General features: G+C 46.5%; 2 protein-coding genes across 2 annotated transcripts; both read left to right on the top strand.

Annotated features, from left to right (window-relative positions):
• The first annotated feature begins 3177 nt into the window (after positions 1-3177).
• On the top strand, positions 3178-9098 carry LOC121916503 (phosphatidylethanolamine-binding protein 1-like). Its single transcript, XM_042441670.1, has 4 exons — positions 3178-3427; positions 5243-5352; positions 5969-6069; positions 7140-9098. The coding sequence occupies exons 1-4, from the start codon at positions 3293-3295 to the stop codon at positions 7355-7357; spliced, it is 564 nt and encodes a 187-aa protein (XP_042297604.1). The 5' UTR covers positions 3178-3292; the 3' UTR covers positions 7358-9098.
• Positions 9099-10830: 1732 nt separating this feature from the next.
• On the top strand, positions 10831-17349 carry CHCHD10 (coiled-coil-helix-coiled-coil-helix domain containing 10). The gene is made up of 4 exons (XM_042441797.1): positions 10831-10991; positions 14796-15015; positions 16549-16699; positions 17067-17349. Exons 1-4 carry the CDS (start codon positions 10948-10950, stop codon positions 17084-17086), a joined length of 435 nt encoding a protein of 144 aa, XP_042297731.1. The 5' UTR covers positions 10831-10947; the 3' UTR covers positions 17087-17349.
• Positions 17350-18679: the final 1330 nt, after the last annotated feature.

Raw genomic sequence — 18679 nt, 5'->3', positions numbered from 1 at the left:
GACTGTTGGCGAGGACTTTGAGACGTGGGTTCGAATCCCAGCCGAGCCATGTACCCTGCCTCCTGGGTGACCTTGGCCAAGTCCCACTCTCTCAGCCTCTGAGGATGGCAAGGGCCCAACCCCGCTTGGGAGAAACCGGCCAAGAAACCAGAAGTCAGAAGCGACTTGACAGCACGCAAGGGCTTCTGGAGTTGAGATTTCATGTTTGAACAGTTCTGTGGCACCTTCTAGACTGGTTCCAAACACAAGGTTCTTAGTGCTGTCAGACTAAGGCCCTCCGTGGCTCATTTTCTCTTCCCCTCTTAATGGATTTTATTTCCAAATTGGCCCAAAAGATGGAAGGAGCGGTAGGAAAACACAGGAGGCTTATAAATGGAAGCCTGAGTGTCTTAGCATCAACAACTTTCTATCTCCCCCCATTTCTAAAAATCACTTGATGATTGCACTTTAAAAGTCTTGTTTGGAAGTCGCTGCCACCCCCCCCCCCCCCCCCAGTTGTGTTAAAGGTTGCTGCGTTTGATTTGCAAAACTAGGGAAACAGAAGTCTGATTCACCTGCCACATCCGAGTTGAGACAGATCTCAGGACGGTTCCTTCCTGAAACAACCATTTTGTATAATTGTTAGCCTTCCGACAGGTTGGAAAGGTGGAAAATTATAGTTCCATAAAGGAACCTTTTGCAATCTCCGGTTCTGTCTTCATGCTGGGCAGCGGAGAGCAGGCTTGCTGTGTCTGTCCATAAAACAGCATGTGAAGAAATGGGTCAGGAGCATACCTTTGTAACCCCACCGTTTACTTGTTCTCCTCCTGGAGTGCAGAGATTGTAGACCATGTGCTTCCGGCATGGAGGTCTTTTGAGAACACCTGACTCGCCTCCTGGTCCTCTGCACCTAAACTCCTTGGTTGCAAACATGGGAACTGTAGCCTCACATCCCAATCCAATGCATGTCCCTGCAAAGGGCAGTCTTGTTGAGTGCAAGGAAGTTTGAAGCCAGGATTAGATGGGATTATGCAAGGCAAAGTTTGCCTCCATGGCGGTAACACCAAAAATGTTACTAATTTCTTTCCAACGTTTCCAAGAACACAGCAAGAACCTACAGTGGCATTGTACATGGGCAGGAATCGTAGACGTTTATCACGCTGGGGCTAATTTCAGCATTAAAGAGAGATTAAAGTCCATTTAAAGCATCCCGCAAATAAAGCAAATATGGCGTGAATGATTACCACACGCAGTTGCGCAGAGGAAGTGATATCGGAAATGCACTGTCGCTGAAAGATGCACATTAATGCTGATTTGTGACTGCTTTAATGGCGGGTTTTGTGTGATGTCGTGTGAAATCGTTCTGCGTAATGACACAATTTTTCTGGGATATTCGCAGGATTAACTCAGTGGGTGACTTTTATGGTCAAGCTGGGAATCAAACCCTGGTCTCCAGATTTGTAGTCCAACATTCAAACCGCTACGCCATCCTGGCTCTCGTATCTCTTCAACAAGTCGAAATTCAATGAATGAAGAGTAATTTGTAGCATGGGGAAGATAGCGTGCAATCATAGAAAGAGCGTCACCGAGGACAAGCGATGCAGAGTCCCCTGGATCTTGCTGGAATCCCCTTGAGCTAAGAAGCCATCTCATCCATTTTGTGCCTCTTTCTCGTCCAGCCCATAGTCCATAGGTTGCTTGGCTAAGGCTGTCGTAAGTCAGAACACTTGGCTTGCTTACCTGATCCTCTTTCAGCCGATATCACCTTACCAGTGTCATAGGCAGCTCAGTTGCACGACCAGCCTAGTTCCCTAGAAAGATAATACGTTTTTGTATTCAGACAATCGTGCTGGGTCTATAATTTAATAACAACATAGACTTGATGCGCAGCCTGTAATACCCTCTATACGAACCCATGAGTTATGGTACTGCAGCGAAGTCAACTCAAAAAGGCACATAACTAGCAAAGCAAGCCTGCCTAGCTTGGCTGAGGCTGATGGGAGTTGTCATCCAAAGCCACCTGGAAAGGACCACTGGGAAAAGCTGCTTTTGAGTGCTGTCACACTCAAGGTGCATTTGCTGCTATACAGCAATGTAGTGCATACGTCCCTCCATATTTGCAGGTTTGATATTTGCAGACTTGATTATTCATGGGTTTGTTCTCTCTAGGAATATCTAGGTCCTCCAGTGCAACTCTGTGGTCAACTTCAACTAAAAGTTGCAGTGAAAGACTCAGAAATTCCTAGAGAGGACACTCCACTAGGCCTTTGTAGCTCCTCCAGCGCAGTCCTATGGCCAGTGTCTGTTGGACGCTGGTCACAGAGTTGCCCTGGAGGACCTAGAGGTTCCTAGAGAAGTAACCTAAGTCCCTTATAGTTAGCCCTCCACATTTGTGGCTCTGACTTTTGCAGCTTTGATTATTCATGGATTTGATGGATATGTTCTCTCTAGGAATCTCTAGTTCCGCCAACATGACTCTATGGTCAACACCAGCCAGACGTCGTGCTGGAGGACCTAGAGCTTCCTAGACAGAACGCATCTCTGGGCATTTGTAGGCCCTCCTGGGCAATTCTATGGTCAACTTCTGCACCTTGGGTCCCTTTTGGGGAGAAAGGCGGCGTATTATGATGATGATGCTTTATTTATGTAGTGCTGTGGATTTGCACAGCACTGTACATACAAACAATAAAATAGATAAGAGTAAAAATAAATAATATAAAGTTATATATATATATATATATAGAGAGAGAGAGAGCTTTGTGTGGCCTGTCTGTGTCTTTGGAAGGGTCGTTCTGTGAGCCACTGGGACAGCTCCGTCAGAGAGCTCTGGTGTCCCAGCAAACTACAAATCCCAGAATGCCACAGCAGGGAGCCGCGACAGCTCAAACGGCGCCAAAGTGGATTATTTCTGCCGCGTGGACGCTGCAGTTGGAGGACAAAAGCGATTTCCTTTTGACTACAAAGGACTAACCCCTTGACTGCCCTCAAACGGAGCCTCCCAGCCTTCCAAAGCCTCGTCCTTTTCTCTGTCAGGCCCAAAGGTCAGAGTTAAGGAGTGAAAACCCACCCAGGTCCATTTCGGACGCGGCCCTCTGCAGGCGCTCAGAAACCCGCCTCAGAGCGCGGGCCAATAAGAACGCGGAGCAGAAGGGTGGCGCCTCGGGGATTGGGAGAGGGAGCTGTCACTCAGGGGAAAGGCTCTCCTCCCGCCTGGCCCTGAGAGAGGGCTAGTCAGTCCTGGGCTGGCGGCGTCGGTTGTTGTTGGCGCGTGAGGGCTCCGGCTGCGGCGGCGGCGTCTGCGTTGTCGGGGGCGATGCCGGTGGACCTGTCGGCCTGGGGAGGGCCGCTGAGCCTTTCGGAGGTGGAGGAGAAGCCCAGCCTGCCGCTCAAGGTCTCCTATGGGCCGGTGGAGCTGGACGAACTGGGCAAAGTCCTCACGCCCAGCCAGGTGAAGGAGAGGGAGGAGGCCCCCGACGGAGGGGGAGGATTCCGGGAGGGGCTCCGGAGGCTCCAAGCCGGAGAAGAAGAGGCCCAGGAGCAGGAGGAGGGGAAGCAGCTCTGAGGGCCCCCGAAGCCGAGCCACAAAGAAGGCCGCCTTCCCAGGCCCCAGAAGCAGAGCACGACCACACCTCTCTCGCTCTCTAATATGTGTGTGCCTGTATGCATAAACTATATGTATATATATATACACACACATGTGACTGTATGTACTTATATAATCTCTTTATTATATATAGGTATATACTATAATATATATGTGTGTGTCTATATATATATACTCACACACACATATATATTATAGTATATACCTATATATAATAGAGAGAGTATATAAGTACATACAGTCACATGTGTGTGTGTGTATATATATATATATATACATATAGTTTATGCATACAGACACACACACACCCAGATGTGTATATATGTGTGTGTGTGTGTATATATGAGAGAGAAAGACATGCACACATATATATGTCCCCACCCACACACACACGCACACACACACATATATATACAGAGAGAGAGAGACTCAGTTTCCTTGGGCCAATACAGTCCTCCTCTTTTGCTCTCTCAGCCTGGTCCGCCCAACAGGGTTGTTGTGGCTGAGATTAAAAATAGGGAAGAGGAACACCTTTCTCTGCAGATGCCATCCACAGATGCTGCTGGCAAAACGTCAGGAACAAACCCTTCTAGAAGATGGCCCCAGAGCCCCCAAAACCCACAGAAATCTATCCCCTGAGTTTGGGTCTCCTTGGGCTTGGTTTTCAAATTGGTTTAGACTAGAGACTTGGTTTTCAAACTGACTTTCAAGGTTCTTTTCTTTTGAGCCCAATGTTTTGACTTGCAAGCTGTTATCTTAAAGCGTGCCCTTAACCTTCCTAGCAGCCCCTCCGTCCAGATCCTCATTTTCAAAGGTTCGGTGAGGACAGTGCAGAAGAACAGTTTGATCAAGGATTTTTGTTTTTTCATGGTCAGTTACAGTCCAGGAAACTGGAATGGTCTGTCTGTGCCAACATCCTTGGGCAGCTCTGTGTCTTCTGCCAAGGCCCACTGCGCCAACAACAGCCCTGGCCTCTACAAATTGCTGTCTTAAAAATCCCACAGAAACAGTCCAAATCCCAGTATAGTGTTGTTCTGGGACGTTGTGGGAAACTGCAGTGTTGGCTTATATAGCTTCTAGGTAAGCCTGCAGCTGGGGTTTACCAGCTTAGGAGGAGGTATAACTGTGGGACACTTCCCTGGAGGAGGCCCTCTCTGATAAGCCCTTGGAAGGGACAGTTTGCAAATACACTTGTCCTTCCATATTCACTAGGGTTAGGGGCACAGGACCCCCATGAATATGGAAAAACCATAAGCAACAAAAACACCATGTTTTTACCTGAGGGGACACCTCTCCAGGAATCTCTAGGTCCTCCAGTGCAACTCTGGTCAACATCCGACAGACACTGACCATAGATTTGCGCTAGAGGAGCTACAAAGGCCTAGTAGTAGAGTATTCTCTAGGAATCTCTAGGCCTTTCAGTGCAACATTTAGTTAAAGTTGACCATAGAATTGCACTGGAGGACCTAGAGATTCCTAGAGAGAACATATTAATCAAATCCATGAATAATCATATCTGCGAATATGGAGGGACAAGTAACCAAAAGCTGCTGGGGGAGGGAGCGGGCAACCTGATCCCTTTCTCTGGAGGATGGAGAAAGTTGTGTCTTTTCCCTTTATACAGTGAATAATGAATGCCTTGCCATTTTGTTTTGGCAGGTGAAGAATCGCCCGACAAGCATTGGATGGGAAACTTGTAACCCAGAGAAATTCTATTCTTTGGTTCTTACTGACCCTGATGCACCTAGCAGGAAAAACCCCAAGTTCAGGTGAGGGAGGCAGGGAGGGTTTGAATCATGTGGTACCATCTAGAATTTCTATGCCATGCTTGATCCAGTAAGAAAACTAGATGTTGCATGTGAGGGGTGTCACATGCATTGACAGCGTGGCAAAAGCGTCGAGAATGCACCTGCCAGCGTCTAAAGATCCTCAAGGCTTTGTTAACTGTACTAGAAAAACAAAACTGCACCAGCTTTAGCTTGCAGAAATATTTATAGCTGCCCTCTGGTGCAGGTACTGGTAACTGGCTGGTGCAGTCTTTTACTCTGAGCTGTGTTTGAGTCTCTATAGGTCAAGGCTGCCTCATTCCAAATTTCACCTAGAACGTCTCCGTCTAGTTCAGTGGTGGCGAACCTATGGCACGCGTGCCAGAGGTGACACTCAGAGGCCTCTCTGTGGGCACACATGCTGTCAGCCTAGCACAGCGTTTGCCAGAGATTCTTACTAGAAAGCCAGAGGGACGTGGCATTTTGCAATAAATAAGTGAGGTCTGGGTTGCATTTTGGGCACTTGGTCTATAAAAGGTTCTCCATCACTGGTCTAGTTCATAGTGTTACTACAAGATTTCATCTGGGAAAATTGAGGCAGATTTTTCTTCTTCTTTAGGGAATGGCATCACTTCCTGGTGGCCAACATGAAAGGGAATGACATCAACAGTGGTTGTGTCCTGTCAGACTACATTGGGTCTGCCCCTCCGAAAGGGTCAGGTAGGTAACCTGTCACTACCTTGCTTGCTTTCCAATAGGGTCAGAACACCGCTTGGAAGGAATGTCTGTTCACTCTCTGACTCTGTTGAGCTGCTTCTCCAGGTAGAAACCCCAGGTCTTTCAGTCAAAATATGCTCAAAACGAGAAGCAAAAGAAAACATTCAAGTAGAACAGCTCAGCTTCAGTGTTCTGCACCATTGCCTTCACCCTATGCGTCAAGGAGTTAAAAATTTGAAAGCTTTTAAAAGTTCCTGTCAACTATTTCTTCATTGGCTGCTCCAGTGAATCATAGTTTGGCTCAGTTCTGCCTCCTAAGCAGTGGTTTATGCCCTACTATTGTGTTTTGGCTTTATATAAAATATAGTGTATTTATAGTACCAGACAACCATGGTTTGGTGCTGGGATTGTATCTGTTGAAAGAAAATAAATGCTTTGGGAGATGGTAATTAGAAAAGGGAAACCTGCCTTTCATTTTTTTGCTAGAAATTTATTCAGGGCTAGTTCAGAAAAGAAATCTTGATATTGTTTACAAAAACCCCAGAGCTGGCTTTCTTGAGCACAGGTCTGCATGCAAGTAGCACAGGTCTGTGGTTGCCTCCTTCTAGGACAAAGAAAGAACAACATCTAACTTCTTGGGGAAGAAGTATGACTAGTGTAGAACCTAAGAGAAAGACAAGAAGGGAGAAGATGCTTGGGTCTACCTGGGTATCTTTCTTGCTTTCATCTGGCCACACTGGTTCAGATGACTGGTTACAAGTATTAGTGGCCAGTTTGCAACAGTCTTGGATGCTGTATGACAGCCTTTCCTGCAATGTTTCCCTCCAAAGAGATGAAACTGCAACCCCCATGAGTTCTAGTCATCATGGCCAGTGGTCAAGGATGATAGAAGCTGTTGTCCAAATCATCTAGCGGGTACTCACCTGCTGTAGCACCCTCCGTATACATTTTATAGAGAACACAAAGAGCATATACTTCTTAAGTTAAGTTTGGAGATGGCTGAAGATGGTTTTGAATTGCCTGGTTACATTGGAATGTGCAAATGGATTTTATTCTGCTTTCTTGTCTGATAGGACTTCATCGCTATGTGTGGCTGGTGTATGAACAGCCCCAGCAACTGACATGCGACGAGCCCATCCTTGGCAACCGTTCTGCAGATCAACGCAGCAATTTCAAAGTGGCTTATTTCCGCAAGAAGTATAAGCTGTCAGGTCCCGTGGCGGGCACATGCTACCAGGCCGAGTGGGATGACTATGTGCCAAAGATCTATGAGCAATTATCTGGAAAGTAAAGCTTTTGTCCCATTCCAATCCCTGTTCTCCTATACCACCCCTTCCGTGTAGTGTTATATAAATTACTGGAACAATAGTTGAGATCCCAGACTGCTCCTGGTGCTTGCATGGGGGCATGTCCTTTCACTTTGCTTGGCTGATTGGTAATGTGGCCATCACAAATCTATTCATTTAATCCGTTATAACAAGATGTGTCTGTGTGGTCCTCCACATGTTGATGGACTGTATCATCCCTCAGCATCGGCGAAGCCGGATGGGAGCTGCAGCCCAGCAACCTGTGGAGGGCGACATGTTGGCTTGCCTTTGAGGAAGGGCTTTAGCAAACTTCCCTTTCATAACTCTGCTCACAGGCTCTGAAAGTATTGGGGGTGTATTTGGACTCTTGCAGGATTGAAGGTAAACATGTGAATAGAGGCACAAAGCTTATTGGCTGTCCCTGAGATCCTTCTGTTTTGCTGGTGTATTTAGTTTCCCCTCAGAACTATGCTCTATTGTGGATTTAAATGTGCTGAGCATCAGGGAGGTGCTAGGTGGACCTGCCATGAAATTTTTCAACACTCCATGAAATGCAAAGAAAGGAGGGGTAGTCCCCTGCTTCCAGCTTTCCACTCTTTGCAAAACGTATGTCAAACATCCAAATATTTACAAGTTAGTCAGCCCTGTAATGAAAGAGACACCTTCTTGGAACAGTCTAGTATCCTCCTGCTCTGAATTTCCAGCAGACACTGCAAATGCAATTTGGAGAAGTGGCATTTTCTCAAACTGGAATTTCTGTCTATGTTGTTTGTTTGTAATCTAAACTTCCAAACACCAGTTTCCTCCCTTTTAAAATTGAGGATTAAAGCTAAGATTGGGGGGCCCTTTTCTTGGAGAGAGAAAAAATGTTCCTTTGAAACTAGTGGGACACCATGCCACAAAGCTGCTTTACCCACAATTGCCTCTTATGCCACTTTGGTAATACACAGATGTGTCAGTATTTGTTCTCAATATATTCAGGTTAGCTAATTTGGGAATTACCCATGTGTTCCAACCAATGTGCTATACCTTTCTGTTCCTAGTGAGACACGGAGACCAAGTAAGGGAACCGAATATAGTCTCACTAACCACACCACAGAGGCAGTATATGAAATAGACACAGTGTTTTGGGTCACGACTGTAATTGTGTGACTTCTCCATTTTGTCTTTACCGGCACACAGCATCTCTAGGAGTCACCTAGTATCTCTCTTATTTCAGACTGATGGTCAGGCTCAATAAGGGTGGGGAACCTCTTGTTGTCCAGTTTTTATTGGACTGCAACTCAGTCCTAGCCAAGGGATGCTGGGAGTTGCAGTTTAACATCTGGGCAGCCATACATTCCCCATCCTTGAGATAACAGAAGGTCCAAGCTAGGTGGTCTCCTTGGGTAGAGTAGTGCTTTCCCAAAGAGCCTTCCAGAAAATCTGTTCAGTGGTGATCATCCTATTAGACAGGAGTAGAGTTGCTGGTTTGATATGCTTGCCTCTCATTTTTTCTCCGTTTCGGTTCATCTTCTCTTTGATTGCCTCCATGTTTCAACAAGATTTTAGAGTTCCCACATCCTGTTAGAAGCTTGTTATTGGATTGTTAGAGAAGCTCTTTCTTTAACAGTGTTGGATTCTTGTCCCCTCCCTCCACGCTTATACCTGGAGGCAGAAGTTAAGGGAAGATGTGTGCCTGCTCTTGTTTCTGTTTGGAACTTTCAATTAAACCTTTAGAATTGAGAGTCGTGTTTTGCATTTATTGCTGTTCCTTGGTAGAGTCATCTCTCTCTCTCTCTCTCTCTCTGGCCTTACTTTGCGAACGAAGATTCAGGAAGGACTCATCCCGTGTTTTCTATCCTTCAAGCCTGTGCAATGGGTTTTTCTGGTGGAGCGCAGTGTGCACAGAACTGGTCTCACCCTTTAAACCAGAGGTTCGACTGCTGAGGCCTTGACAAACATGGACAGTGGCAGTGAGGTCCTCGGGTCGTAGGTTTGATTAGAGTTTCCTTCTCTGAGATGGTTGACTTTGCAGGGTTAGATGAGTACCATCTGACCGGGTTTGGGATTAGAGTTTTCCTTCTCCTAGGATGGTTGCCATAAGGCTAGAGAGCCCATCCTGCCCTTTGGCGCTCTTGGTCAGACCCTTTGGTTGTGACCTGTCTGGCATGGGAGGCTATCATACCACCGCCAGCATAGCTCACAACATCATTAGGGTGCGCAAGCCTCTCCCCCACGACAAGGGGGCCTCAGTGGAGAGGAGGTAGGGTCATATTTGCTTATTAATTGCATTTATACCCCACCTTTCCTTTCATGGGCTCAAGGCAGCTTACGTGGCTCTTCATCTCCTCACTTTATCCTCAAAACAACCCTGTGAGGTTGGTCACGATGAGACAGAGTCAGCGGCCCATGCTTAAACGGTGTGTTTCCTGGCTCTGTGGAGAATCTTCCTCATCCCAGTTGAGCACCCTGAATACCTGGTGAGTCTTCTGCCCCAAAAGCCCAAAGTGGCCAGATGTCCACTGACCTAGGCTGCATCTGCAGTGCAGAACAAATGCAGTTTGACACCTCTTGAACTGCCACGGCTCCATTCCATGGCATTCTGGGATTTGTAGTTGTGTGAGACATTTAGCCTCTGCCAAGAAGCTCTGGTGCCAGGACACATTCCAAATCCCAGGATTCCATAGGATGGAGCCTTGATGGTTAAAGCAGTGTCAAACTGCATTAATTCTGCAGTGTGAATTAGATCTTAGAAACGTGGGTTTCTAATGTTGAATAATGAGGGGATCTGTGATCTGTTTAAAAGATGAATTACCGCTTTGGGGACTTCTAGTAGAGACAAGTTGTCTCTTCTGTTAGGCAAGAGAGGAGGAATCTGAAAGGACCAAGGGCAACAGAAACAGTCATTGGGGAGACCTACCAGTTCTTTGCAAATCACTATCCCATAATAATAATAATAAATAACATAGTTTATTTCTATTTTCCCGCCTCTCCCTCAGCTGCCATTTTGCCCACTCTGGACTAGGCTCCCAAAGTGACCGCAAGTGTCCATCTGTAGTCACAATAATCGCCCCTCTATAGACCTCTATAAAAGCCTCATTCGAGACTCCCAGCTTCCGGAAAGCTCTAGAAAGCGGAAGTCTGCGGAGACCATAGAGCTATGAACATCGGAAGAGAGATCCTTGCCAAGCCTTGGGATGTCTGTTCACAACAGTCCAGAGACACACGAGGCAGTGAAAGCGGGCTCAAAAGTTGCAGTCGCTCTACAAGTTCTTAGCTCTAGGGCAGCAGTGTCCAAACTCTGGCCCTCCAGTTGTTTAGGACTTCAGCTCCCAGAAGCCTCCGCCGCCTTGGCCAATGGCTTGGGATTGTGGGAGCTGAAGTCTAGGGCCACCAACTGGGCCAAGAGGGAGGGTCAGCGACGGCGACAGAAGGCCGCGGCTTCCCTGCCTGCGCCTGCGCAGAAGCGGCGCTCTGATTGGGCCGGAGGTCACGTGGCGTCTCTCCTTGAAATTAACGACACAGCGCTGGAGCTCAAGGAGAGTCGGCTTGGCCTTCGGTCGGTGAGGAGAGCGCCGCCGTTGCTGTCGTCATGCCCCGGGGCAGCCGAAGTGTCGGAGCCCGGACTCCGGCCAGGTAGGAGCAGGAACACTCCCGGGTCACACTCTCTCAGCCTTGCCTCCCTCAGTCTAGAAAAGACTCCTCTCAGCTCTTGTCTCCAACTGAGAGGGAAGGGAAATCTCTCTGCACATGCTCAGGGGCACTCTCCTCTTTAGGGCGGCCTTTTCAGAGTATTCTTTGTGTTTTATTGTGCTTTTGTGCTTCCGAGTCATTTGTGAGCTAGGGTTTATTTTTCTGGGGCTGAGAGAGTGTGACTGGCCCAAGGTAGGGTGCCATGACTGAGCTGAGATTTGAACCCTGGTTTGCCAAGTCCAGCGCTGAAACCACTCCACCACACTGCCTCTCTGCCCAGGGTTTGCTCTGAGGCCGAGAGGGTGTGACTTGCCCAAGGTCACCCAGTGAGTTGCCATGACTCAAACCCTGGTCTGCAAAGTCCAGTGCTCCACGCCGGCTCTATTAGGGTTTTTGTTTTTCCTGGGGCTGAGAGAGTGTGGCTTGTCCTTGCTGTTGAGGCGCCCCGAAATGGAGGACATTCCCACCAACAAGCTAAAAACACTGGTAGAAATACATATTTGTGTCGCTTAGCCCTGCTCAAAATGGAGGCCTGCGTGGGACTCCTCCTGGGCAGAAGGTTGAAATGGAGGATGCCTGGTCATCCTGGACTTGGCCCCGGTCCACCCAGTGGCTTTCCAGGGCCAAGCAGGGCATTTGAACCCTGGCCTCCAGAGGCCAACGCTCCAACCGCTACACCACAAGGCCTCTCTCTGAGGGGGTGGCCTTTGCCTTCCCCTGAGGCTGAGAGAGTGTGACTCGCCCAAGGCTTGGGAGCTCAGACGGTCTGCAAAGTCCAGTGCTCAAACCACTATCCCAGATCGTCTCCATTGGGGTTTTCCGGGGGGCTGAGAGCGTGTGACTTGCCCAGGGTGACCAGGTGTCCTCACCGCCAAGGACAAGGTACCACAAAATGGAGGACGTTCGAGGCCTCACCTGGAATATTGTGTCCAGTTCTGGGCTCCAGAAGATGTTGAGAAGCTGGAGCAACCAAACTGGAGAAGGGCAACCAAAATGGTGAAGGGTCTGGAAACCATAAAGCCCTATGTGGAGAGACTTTGGGAATTGGGTCTGTTTAGCCTGGAGAAGAGAAGGTTAAGAGGTGATATGAGAGCCCTGTTTAAATATTTGAAGGGAAGTCTTATTTAAGAGGGAGCAAGCTTGTTTTCTGCTGCTCCAGAGACTAGGACCCAATGGAGCAATGGATGCAACCTACAGGAAAAGAGCTTCCAGCTCAACATTAGGAGGACCTTCCTGACAGTAAGAGTGGTTCGACAGTACAGTATTGCCTAGCATTGAGCCAGGCCAGTTCAAGCAAACTCTGCAGTGTGTTTTGGACCTCCAAATCCTGTAAAAGGTTTTTGCGTGCCTCTCCAATTCTTTGAGGATGTTGGGGGGGGGGATTCAAACAAAGATTTAGGACTGGTATCCTAGTGCTACACGTGAAGAGACTTGGTCCTGTTCCTTCTGTCTTGGATGCGCCAAGGACGACTGGCCATCTCAAGGTGACGCACAGGGTCAGCCGGCCTTTGCTAAACATGTTTGGCAAGAAAGGAGCCTCTGTCCCCTGATGCATTGTAAAGCAATAGAGGATTGTGTTTGTAAATGTATCTTGCTTGCTGCTGACCAGTCTCAGTGGTCCAGCTGACAAAAAAACCCCGGGAAGTCAATTCCCTGGCAGAGACCTTGGAGGATCTCCCTCCCAACTGGAAATGCCAAGGATCTAACTGTGAGGTTTTGGGTACGAAACACACATTTGTCACAGAGCTGTGGCCTTTGCCAAAGCTGTCGGAGGAGGGAGGGTAGAGACTGAGGCAGGTGGATTTTATTGTAAGCTTGCCCAGCTGCTTTCCTGGCATAGAAACTTAAATCTGGTTGAAGCAGAGGTGGGCAAAGTGTGTTTCTGTACCTCCCAGCATTCTTCACCATTGGTTAGGCTGGCAAAGGCTCACAGGACTTGCGCAGCATAAAATGCTTAAGAATAAATTTCTGGAGACTCTGGCATAGTGGCTTGAGTTTTGGAGTAGGACTCTGGAGACTAGGGTTCGATTCCTAACTCGGCAAGGAAACCCACCTTGGGCAAGTCATACCCTCTCAGCCTCAGGAGAAGGCAATGCCAAACCTCCTGTGAACCAAACTTGCCAAGAAAACCCTAGGATAAGTTCACCTTAGGGTTGCCTTAAGTCGGAAACGACTTAAAGGCACACAGCAGCAGCAGCAACAAAATCCAGATCTTTATGTTACACAACTCAGATGCTGATTCAAAGAGCCTGGGTCCCTAACCACTACACCATTTTGACTTTGTAAAATGCTATTTCTTATCCTTACTAGCTATTCATCAAGAATCGCCTCCAGCCTGAAAATTTTCTCTGACAGGTGTAGAATAGCACAGCTTGTTCCAAATATATTTATTAAATGTGTTTCTTCAATACAACTTGAAAAACCATGAATCCAAAGACATAGATTGAAAAATTGCAAGTTCCCAATAGTTAAAAAGAGCCCACATCGTCCTGTTTCCCCCCAAAAAAACCTGTTCTCCATGTCCTTTTCTTCTTCTCTTCTAAGTAGCTTCCCAAAATGATCACTTAATTCTCTGAAACATTCAAGCGCGTTTCTTATTTTTGGTCAAATCAGATTCAAGCCGTGTAATCCATTTAACAACGGACCCATGGCCAAAATGCATGTGCAAACTCGGTCGCAAAGGGGATTTTCCTGGCTTCAGTGAAGGCTCACATGCAGGAAGCAGAAGACTCTAGAAATTCACCTTTGGTGGCAGCATCAATGTTACTTTCATATGTGGCGGAACTGTGTGACCTTTTCCCTATTTTGGAAAGAAAACTTTCTGGAGTTAGGCAATATTATTATTAAATAAAGATCCCACCTTGGTTGATCTTTATTTTATTGTAATTTTTTCTGAGCCAAATGCTAATTTATCTCAGAAAGATCTCATTACAGTTTTATTATGAGAAGCTTGGCAGTTAATTGCTTATCATTGGAAAACTGGTGTTTGTTGAAATGCTAACAAATAGTACAGGAAAGTCAGAGATCCTTCTGTACATGTACGGGAAAAAACTAACACAAGAATATTAAAGAACTGAATGCACACACAGACTTCTTTACAGAAATGTGGTTTCTTTTTATTAACTTATATAACCATGGGGATTGTATAAACTCCCACGACCTGAGGAAACATTTGGCATCTTGGATTTGGAGGCAGAAAATGATGTTTGTGGGTGGTTTATTTTTTCATATGTGGGTGTTATGGTGTCCTCTGTGACCACCGATATTGATTTTATGCTATCTGCTGCTCATTTTTGTGTTTGAACTTTTTGCGTGGCCTAGCAGTTTGAACTTTGGGCTACAACTCTGGAGACCAGGGTTTGATTCCCAACTTGGGCACGAAACCCACTGGGTGACCTGAGGCAAGTTGCATCCTCTCAGCCTCAAGGGAAAGCAATGGCAAACCACCTCTGAACAAATCTTGCTAAGCAAAAACCCTGATAGTTTCGCCATAGGGTTGCCGTAAGTCAGAAATGACTTGCTGGCACACAGCAACAAAGCTAGCATGAGGAATTCTCCTTTCCCCGGTACTTCAACTCTCAGGAACCTGAGCCAGGATAGCTATGGTCAGAAGTTGTAGATATGGAAATCAAAAAGATCTGGAAGGAGTAAAGGTTCTTTACCCCTACAGGTTTGAAAGTATGAGCCCTGTTGTGCCTTTACATATGTGCAACTGCCTTTCACATGTTCTCTCTCTCTCTTTTGCAGCAGTCCAGCTCCATCTCATGCCCACCCACCAGCTCATCCTCCCCCATCTGCGGTGGCTACCCCAGGTCAGCCCCAGCAGCCTGGATTGATGGCCCAAATGGCTACTACTGCAGCAGGAGTGGCTGTTGGCTCTGCTGTGGGGCATGTGGTTGGCAGCGCTCTGACTGGGGCATTTAGTGGAAGCTCAGAGCCAGCAAAACCAGCTAGCAGCCCAGCTCAGGTATAGCTGTCATTGCTCAACTGTGTATGTATGTGTTCGGAGTGGGAGGACAACTGCTAGTCTCGTGAGTAAATGTAATGTAGGTCCAAAACACACTGCAGAAATAATCCAGTTTGAGACTGCTTGAACTGCCCTGGCTCAGTGTTAGGGAATCCTAGAAATTGTAGTTTATTGTGGCACCAGCACGCTCTGACAAAGAAGGCTAAATGTCTCACAGAACTACAGCTCCCAGGCTTCCCCAGCATTGAGCCAAGGCAGTTCAAGCGGTCTCCAACTGGATTATTCCTGCAGTGTGTTTTGGACCATAGATTTCTTATTAGTTAATTGCTATTCATATTTATTATCCATCTGTATTTTGTCAAGCACCATGCAAGAGGATAAATCCTCCCCACAGGCATCATAGATTCTGAAATTCAACCCAGGAGGAACAGCAAAGGTTCAGTTTTGAGTGATCTTCTTTGATATTTAATGGTTTGGTTTCAAAAATGGCTTGAGTTCCATAGATTAATCACATTTTAGCCGTAACGTCTTGCATGTCCCAGGATGTGTTTTTATTTGTATTTGTTTTAATTTTTGGAAGCGCCATGTGTCCCAGTTTTGGGGGAAAGGCAGGCTATACAAATAATAGCACTAGTTATTTTTATTAATACATTTTTTAATGTCATCGGTTAGTTCAAGGATGGGGAACATCTAGGTGCTGTTGGACTGCTGGCCGCTTTAGCCAACTGTGAGGAATGATGCAGCTGTAGTCCAACATCATCTCCTCCCCAACATGGAAAAATGCTCTTTGCATGCAGAGTGAGCTTGAGTTCAAGCTACACAACGCCTGCAGGAGGAGGGTTAAGGTACACAGACTCATATGTCCTCTGATCAAGTCTGCTGTTTTTAAAGGTAAAGCAATCTGGAAAATCTATAATAATAGTATTACACATAGCAGGTAGTTGAATCTTTATAGAAGCAGGGAATTTGGTTTTCTTTTACTGCAGCCGAGTCCTGCAGTGAACTCTGCCTAGAGAGCCAGCTAAAAGTAGAAATGGATGAAACGCCATTTAGCAATTGCTTTGATTAGTACAGTAGGGCTGTTGTTGCTTCAGCAGGCTGGCATCACAGTCAGAGGGCATTTGCCTACAAAGTTTGCACCACCAACCTAGAAATGAATGGCATTGCTTCCCAAAAGATGCTCCATTGTGGTTGACTTGATGTCTTACATAACCATCCAAGAGAGGGTATCGTGCCAGCTCTGTCTCTGTCTTGAGTTGAATTTAGCAGTGTTCTGTATTGGTATTTATACCTTAGTTTCCCCCCAGAATCGGGACTCAAAGCAGCTTACAAAATAAAATTCAAGTAAAAACATATGTTTTGGACTACACCTCTCACCATCCTGGTCACTGTAAACCACAACAGTTGGAAAGGTTGGGTGAGAAGAGGCTACATGAACTCTTGAGTCTGTTCTGACACAATACAACTCCCTGTATTGAAATAATTGTGCCAGCTCTGCCTGGCATCACTTAAGCTGACGTTTCCTTTTCCTAGGAGCCTAGGCAGCAGCCAGCCTATCAGCAACCCCAGTATGGACCCTGCCACTATGAGATGAAGCAATTCCTTGACTGTGCTACAAACCAGAGTGACTTGACCCTGTGTGAGGGCTTTAATGAGGCCCTGAAGCAGTGCAAGTATAGTAATGGTGAGTTTTGATATGGGGGAAGCACTCCATAAGCTTACTCGCAATTGGGTGGTAGGGCAGTGAAGAGGCATATGTGGGATGCAATAGTTGAGAAAGGCTCTCCTTTGGCTCTGTCCGCCATCGCCATATGGCCTCAGAACATTACCTAGAGGGCATGTGGTCTCTGACAGAAAACAGGTTGTCTGTTCCTGGTCTAGACTTAAAGATGAGGGTCTTTTCTAACCTTGCCTACAGATGCTAGGGATTGAACCTGGGGCATTTGGTGTGAAAGTCAGATGTTCTGCCTCTTAGCCCATTCCTGTGGTCAATGGTAGACAATAATGTCTTCTTGTGTGTTGAGAATGAGCCTGTCTTTCCTTCTCTGCAGGTGTTGCTTCCCTCTTGTGAAGACAATTTCGTACCAATGCACTAAGATCAGAAGAATGTGGAAAGGAGCCATAAACTTGAAAAGATTGGAAGGGCAAGTGACCAGTGGATGAGAAAGGATCTGACCAGCTTGATCAAATCTTTTTAGTGCTATTCTCAGCTGTAGGTATTAAGGGAGGAGACCTCAGGTCGAAATCCCTAGTCACGGAGCTCTTAGGATCCAGATCTCAACTGACCTCTTACAGAGTAATGTAAAATAAAAGGAGATGGTTTATTTTAATCTAGAACGTGCTTGTATGTTTCCATTGATTAAATATGCATGCGTGCACCAGAGCTTGGAAAAGTTCCCTTTTTTTATTACAACTCACTGCATCCCCCAACCACTGGGGCCACTTTCCCAAGCCCTGGTGGCCCTACAGCCAACCTTATTTACTAAAGTGTAAGACTTACTGGGTACAGTAGAGCTCCTACTTTGGAGCAGACAGGCTTAGGGCAGAAACAAGCGCTCTTTAGCTTGCAAGTTACATCTGCTTTTAAAATTTTTAAAAGTAAATTGGTGTAAACTCATGATGGGTGGAAGTGCTCACACAGATCAGAGCTTGAAAGTTACTTTTTGGATTGCAGCGTCAGTGGCCATACTAGTTGGGAGATTGCAAGAAGTTGTCCTCATTTGGTATCCTCTGAGGATCATGTCCTGGTTGGAGGCCCACTGTTGACCACCACTGCTTCCTTGGCCACTGTTTCCATCTTTTTCCAGCTGTCCTAAACATTATTGGTGACACTGCGGATAGCTCTTTAGCCTCTTTGGACTTGTCAGGGTTTGCAGTGCTTAGCTGCCCAAAATTCAGCAAGCCTGCCTGCAGAGCTCAGCAAAAGATCTAAATGAAACATACAGAGTCAGGGCTTGCTTTTCCTCCAGTGTGCCTCTAAGTCAGCAATGAGCAAACCTCAGGTTTCTGGAAGCAGTATGTATTTCCTTGAGAATTAGTTGCAAAATAAATCCCTGGTGGAATTAAGGAACAAGATCCAGAATCAGGCTCAGATTAAGAATTTGCTTTCAGGATGAGAATTACCTTTAATAGACATTTTCACACAGGCAGCAGATGCTGGAGGAGGAAGCTGTGCCCTAATAAACCTGCACTGGATTCCCAAAGGTAGGCTGCTATCTTCAGGTGTATTGGAGGATCGTGTCCCGTTGCCACGGTTGATAGAGCGGGCAGCTTTGGGGCATGGAAGAGAAGGAAGAGCACTTTGCTCTTCCCCTGAAGCAGCCAAATGTCTTGAATTGGTCACAGTGGTCTGGTGGAGTCTGGATATCTGGATTACGAAGTCAACAACAACAATTTATTTTGGTCATTTCCCAAGATAAAAACAAGTACAGTAATTAAAACAAGGAACAAAGTTAACCTTGGTTATCTCTAACATCGATGACTGTTAACCATTTGAAGACTTATCTTATACATAATGCAGCAGATGTTTGCTCCTTTGCGGCCCTCCATATCCACAGACTCTTTATCCACAGATTCAACCATCTTAAAAAAATAAATTCCAAAAGACTAACCTTGACTTGGGGATTTTTATACAAGGGACACCATGTTACCATGCCTTTGTATT

The sequence above is a fragment of the Sceloporus undulatus genome, chromosome 10 (genome assembly GCF_019175285.1).
Source record: "Sceloporus undulatus isolate JIND9_A2432 ecotype Alabama chromosome 10, SceUnd_v1.1, whole genome shotgun sequence".
Taxonomy (NCBI): domain Eukaryota; kingdom Metazoa; phylum Chordata; class Lepidosauria; order Squamata; family Phrynosomatidae; genus Sceloporus; species Sceloporus undulatus.
Note: the sequence above shows the minus strand (reverse complement) of the source record. Positions and strands in the feature narration are given on the sequence as shown.